General features: G+C 44.0%; 1 protein-coding gene across 1 annotated transcript; it reads right to left on the bottom strand.

Annotated features, from left to right (window-relative positions):
- Positions 1-847: 847 nt before the first annotated feature.
- On the bottom strand, positions 848-4,611 carry LOC123145538 (pyruvate dehydrogenase E1 component subunit alpha-1, mitochondrial). The gene is made up of 8 exons (XM_044564970.1): positions 3,827-4,611; positions 3,645-3,724; positions 3,031-3,108; positions 2,116-2,211; positions 1,957-2,028; positions 1,769-1,822; positions 1,616-1,681; positions 848-1,192 (listed from the first exon to the last, which is right to left on the bottom strand). Exons 1-8 carry the CDS (start codon positions 4,500-4,502, stop codon positions 1,148-1,150), a joined length of 1,167 nt encoding a protein of 388 aa, XP_044420905.1. The 5' UTR covers positions 4,503-4,611; the 3' UTR covers positions 848-1,147.
- Between the last annotated feature and the right edge of the window lie 1,389 nt (positions 4,612-6,000).

Raw genomic sequence — 6,000 nt, 5'->3', positions numbered from 1 at the left:
ACCGCAACTTCATCAATAAGCACTCCGTTTTGCTGTCGGTCGTGCCTTCCACAAGCATGTTCGATAACCTCGTTGACACCAGAGAGAGGACATATCTAAAGACGAGCAGACATGTGCCACTCTTGGTCCCAATAGGATGGCCAACGGAACTTGTGTGGCGCTGCCTACATTCCAAGTCGGGTGTGTTTGGTAGGGTGTATGAAGGATGCATGAGTCCGCACTAGCTTAACATAAATACACTAGGAGGATGCATGAAGATGAATGCTGAGATGAGCATGCACCAAGAGGGAACAACTATGCTGAGATGAAAATGCAACCAAACAGAGTGCTCACCACCGCTGTCATGAACGGAAGCACCACCGTAGACATGACGCACACCCCGCCTCCGACGGTTCCCGGCGAACCACATCAGCGCAAACCATGTGCTCCAGGCAAGATCATGTCTCCAAGATGATGATTCCATCAAAAGTAACAAAGCCCATGGTGCCGCAATCATAGGAGAGGTGCCATATCTCCTCGGTGATGCCCAAACCAGCGAGTGGGTAGTCGTTCAGAGTTTCAGGAAGTGTTGCGATAGGATGCTTGAATTGCACCATATACATTGGCACAAAATCATGACTGCAAGTACATCTGACAACTGGTCTATGGTAGCAAAAACAAAACATAATCTAAAAGGCTAGCAGACAATAACCAGAGCATATACTAATAGCTAGTTAAGCGTATCACAGTTAGGCAATTAACGAGTTGCTGCAACAACCACCTTGCTGCCTTTGATAAGACTAAGAGAACAGGGAAATATAACAGTCGCCATACGGCAAGGACTGCAAGTGTAATCGATAACTGAGACTTACGACACAGGCAAACATTAATTTCCACCTCATGATTTTGCGAACAGAAGCGATTATGGAGGCCAAATCACTAGCTTCAATAAGAAGCCAGCCAGCAGCAGTTAAACTGAATTGCAGAAGAAAAAAAAAGGAAAACAAAACAAATAAGGAACGAATTCCCCTGACATCACATCTCTATACAGGTTCGTTTTGCAACAAAAACTGCCAGCAACACCCAAGGGTTTGTTCACTGATGCTTATTTCTCCTCGATATCTCAACGTGTTAGAAGAGTACTCATCTTCATCTTCAGGTTGGTGACCTATGGGAGTGTAGCTCTCAACTCCTTTCTGTCTGCGCCAAATGACTGCATCATCAAGTAGTGCGTGTTAGTGCAGCCATGGTTCGACCAATATATAATCTACTATAGCACATACTACCTCTGTATCAAAATGTAAGACGTTTTTTGAAAGTCATAGTGTCAAAAAACGTCTTATATTAAGTTGCAGAGGTAGTACAGAAGAAAACATATTTTCAAGAGGCAATGAAAATTGTCGGTTCTGACCAAAATCATAAAATTTTAGTATTCCATCTCGTTACTGTGCAACAGCAGTTATGATTCAATTCTTTGCAACTTACTACTAGCACAAACAAGACATTAGACTAAAATGCCAGTTCACAAGATTAAAAGCTGTGACCATCAGTTTGACAAGTCCAGAATCACTTCAAGATAAAAATGGTGAATTCACTTCGGAGTAGCCTACATAAATTAGATCAGACATTAACTGACCTCAACGCCGAAACCCTTAACGTAGACATTTGTAAAGAGCTCAGAAGCATCAGGCATAGGACTTTCCTGGAGATATCAATACATGTATATGTAAGTGATAAGCACAACTAATTTAGAGTGCACAAAAGGAGTATATCCAAATGCAATGGTAACCTTGGCTTTAGCAATGGCAGCGTCGACTTCTTTCCTAATTTCTTTCTCCATGTCCTGAGATGAAAACATATTCATAGTAAGAATTAGAACTTTCCTCTTATTTAAATGGTAATTCTGTATCTATGATTCTCACTTGCTATTTATACAATAAACATAACTGACAATTTACAATACAAGCTCATACATACCTTGAGCTCAGCAGGGGTTGCTAGGTCATGAGCCAAGAGCAACTTCCTAACCCTTTCAATTGGATCACGCTCCTGTTGATACCACAAAACAAATAATAGTCTGAAATAGAAATATTTGGCACAAAACAACGTTTAAAATAAAGGTCACAACATTCCAACCTGTCTTACACCCGAGATCTCATCCCTGGTGCGGTAAGTGCTTCCTGGATCGGACATAGAGTGGCCGTGGTACCTATACGTGTCCATTTCAAGAACCTAAATAATGGGAAATATTAGTAACTATCATGCACTACTAACAAAATAACTCCACTTTACAAAACTATCCCAAAAACATACTCCCTCCGTCCCAAAATAAGTGTCTTAACCTTAGTACAACTTTGTGCTAAAGCTAGTACAAAGTTGAGACACTTATTTTGGGACAGAGGGAGTATTATTCACAATAGGTGGACTACTATGGAAATAATCACGGCCATGTATAAGAGGACTGTAACTGCCCGCGAAATTAAGTAGCAAAAAGAATCAGCAGCAGCCAACAATACATTAAAGTTAGCATCGGGTCAATCAGTGTTCAAAGCTGTCATCAGGCCGAGTGCATAGCATTTCCATACTTCACGGGTGAACGGGTATTTTAGCGGTTAGCAGAAATTGACATGACAAAACAATGTGATATTTGGGGTTCTGGAAACAGAACAATCAAGTGTTTCGATGGGAAACAATGGAAGGCAAAAGAAGATGGAATCAGTGTTAGATGTATTGATCATCAAAGTATACAGCGTATTCAGATCCAAGTCTCCAATCCATAAATCACCTATATGGAACAATTGCAAACATATAATTCAAGCCACCTACTGTAGAGAGCCACCAAGTGATAGACTAACAAGCAAGGCCAAATTCTTGGACACAGATCCGGCAAATTATTAATGTCAGGCAAATCTGACACCTGAGCTAGGCATAGCAGATGATTTTTTTTCAAGAGAAAATGGAGTGCGGGTAAATTAAGTTATTACAGTCTTAGGCATTATACTGATATGCATACTTAAATTGTAGAAGAAACAAAAATTGTTGGGCACTAACAATTGGGCCATTTGCAATGGCATGCTCCTTCGCAAATTTGCATGCCTGCTTCACAGCAAGAACATCCATTCCGTCCACCTACACCAAACATAATTTGAGGATGTTAATAGGACATAAACATGTAATGCAAGCTTATGTTATCACCTCGCATTCAAAGGAGAAATTGGCTCACAAATGCAGGTTAAAACAAAGACATAGTTTGAAGTGTAACCCAACTCATCATGGACAATAAGCTAGGGAAGATGAAGTTCTACTCCTAAGTAAACATTGTAGCTCCTATACAAACATAGTAACTTACGACAAATTAAAGCTGCCCTCAGGAAAACATAGTAATGAATAAATTATTGAAGAAACTACTTCCTGTACATGTTGGAACAGCTAGGCATGAATTAAAATAGCATAGTGAACCAATTATATATCCTTCGACCAAGGAAGGCCTCTTCTGTAACTCAAAAGACATATATAGGTAGAATCTATGAGGTCAACCCTCCATTTAAAACACACCAAAAGAAATCAAACATAGCACGCAGAATAATAAAATCCACGATGCTAATCAACCCTCATCAATCCATGCACAATGATTAGCAAAACCAACAAGAGGGATTTGAAATTACCTTCAATCCAGGCACATAGTCACCACGCTTGTAGTAGGAGGGGCTCTTGGCCGCCCTCCACTCCGCCGTTCCCATCCCATCTGCATAACGGAAATAGCGACCAGATCGCGTCACGTCAGATGAAAAAAAAAACAGGAATCCAGATGCAATCCGAATTTCCTACGATCGGCGGACGAACTTACAATGGTTGTTCTCGCAGACCAGTATGGCGGGCAGCTTCCAGAGGGCCGAGATGTTGAGCGCCTCAAAGAGCTGGCCCTGGTTGGCGGCGCCATCGCCGTAGAGCGAGAAGGAGACGGTGTCCTCCTTCCTGTACTTCTGCGCGAAGGCGAGGCCGCAGCCGAGGGGCACCTGGGCGCCGACGATCCCGTGGCCCCCGTAGAAGTTGGCGTCCTTCTTGTAAAAATGCATGGATCCGCCCTTGCCGCGGGAGCAGCCGACCTGGCGGCCCATGAGCTCGGCGAAGGCGGTGACGAGGTCGCCGCCGCGGGAGAGGAAGATGCAGTGGTCGCGGTAGGCGGTGATGATGGAGTCCTTGCGGGTGATGGCGGCCTCCATGCCGGCGCAGACGGCCTCCTGGCCGTCGTAGAGGTGGCAGAAGCCGCGGATGAGCTTGGCCTTGTAGAGCGAGTCGGCGGCGATCTCCATGCGGCGCATGAGGGACATGTCGTGGAAGAAGGCGACGAGCTCGGCGGGGGTGGTGGCGACGTCGCGGGAGGGCGGGTCGACGATGTGGGCCGTGAAGGGCATCGAGGTCTCGATGGTGAGCGGCGCCGTGGAGTCGGAGATCAGGCGCGTCGCCGCCATGAGGGGGGGCCGCGCGGCCGGGAGGCGGCGGAGGAGCATGGCCGCGGCCATGGCGGGTTGGCTGGCTAGGGTTCCGGGGGGAGGAGGGGCGGAGGCGGGCCGGGGCGGGGGGTGGGTGGGATGTGGGAGAGATAAAAGGAAGGAGGAGATTTTTCTGGTCGCCTCCTTATTAAGGGGAGATGGTTGCAGGGGAGAAGGAGATGGATGGAAGAGGTTGGTGCCTCGGCTTGCCTGGTGGGCCTTGGCGGGCCGGCGGCGCAGCGCTCGTGCGACGCAATCTTATTGGTTAGGGCCAGTTTGACTGCCACATAGGTTAATAATAAATCTTGCAACATTGATTACCCTCCTCTTAAAAATTGACAAGACGACAATTGCGTCAGGGTTTTTTGTAGGAAAAGATTCTTGTATATGTTTATTTATTTATTTATTTTTGCAGGGGGGTTCTTGTATATATTTATTTAAGCACAGCTCTTTCAGATCGATCGCGTATGAAATCTGATCTTCCTCCTACTTTATTGGGGTGGTTGCCACTTGGGGCAGTATAATATTTGGTGGTCTCTAATAAGTTCTGACGTAAGTACATTTTTCTTATGAACAGAATAGAACTACTAGCATCTCAATTTTCATGATGTTAATGATTGATGATACGACTAGCATCTCAATTTTCATGTATCGATTGGCTATCGGAATTCGGAAAATATGCACTGCCCAGCAGCCAGCAGAATTGTTTTATTGTGCATTCAACCAAAAGAGCTGGTTATTAAATGTAGTGCCGCTGTCATGACGTTGGGAATATTTGATGTTAGTTATTAGGAAGACAAAGCTAAGCCAACCAATCCTCTTTCATCATAAACAAGTGAAACAGCCCTGGCAATGGCCAGGGGCCACTTGGCTCAATCAACCATCCCTTTCATACACCGTTCCGTAATCTAGACCAACCAAAAGACAACTTCCAAGTTCCAACTTCTCACAACAAAACTTCTTTATTTACCAAAAAAAAACAGGTGAAAACAAATGCAGCCTTATTTGGTGTCCAAAAAGAAAAGTGCAGTTTTTTTTCTAAAGGCGAAAACAGGCGAAGGTTTTTAGTAAGACTAGCCACAATGGGTAGTAACATAGACTAGTAACATGCTCATGTTGCTAGTCTATGTTACTACTCCTTCCTTTCCGGATTATAGGGCTTATCTCAAAATTTTAGTTTTTCCATTTTATAAGGTTCAATTTGGTTGTTTCCCATCACATGTTCAGATTCCAAGATGCGTTAAATCATTGCATGCAAGTATTAAGAGAAAATTGACCAATGCATGTAATTTATGCATGCATGCATGCAATTAATGCATTGGTAAACATACTTTTTTGAGCAAAACAAGAGCATTAATTGGGTGATTTTGCAAACTACAAAAAGTTTTCCACCACTCACCATCTACCTTGGTTGGCGAGATTTTTGAATTGAGCCTTATAAACCGGAAAGGAGGGAGTACCTCTATAGTGAGGAGTAATATATGTGTGGTAACATGCAACACTTCATTTCTTAGGCTATAGACACATC

This window comes from Triticum aestivum, chromosome 6D (assembly GCF_018294505.1).
Source record: "Triticum aestivum cultivar Chinese Spring chromosome 6D, IWGSC CS RefSeq v2.1, whole genome shotgun sequence".
NCBI classification, from domain to species: domain Eukaryota; kingdom Viridiplantae; phylum Streptophyta; class Magnoliopsida; order Poales; family Poaceae; genus Triticum; species Triticum aestivum.
Note: the sequence above shows the minus strand (reverse complement) of the source record. Positions and strands in the feature narration are given on the sequence as shown.

What these genes read in the sequence shown, in the direction of transcription:
- LOC123145538 (XM_044564970.1), bottom strand. Translation starts at nt 4,502, where the DNA reads ATGGCCGCGGCCATGCTCCTCCGCCGCCTCCCGGCCGCGCGGCCCCCC. An exon ending in AGATCTCGGGTGTAAGACAG is followed by an intron (nt 2,029 to 2,115) that starts GTTGGAATGTTG and finishes TGGTATCAACAG; the next exon opens with GAGCGTGATCCAATTGAAAG. An exon ending in CAACCCCTGCTGAGCTCAAG is followed by an intron (nt 1,823 to 1,956) that starts GTATGTATGAGC and finishes TTTTCATCTCAG; the next exon opens with GACATGGAGAAAGAAATTAG.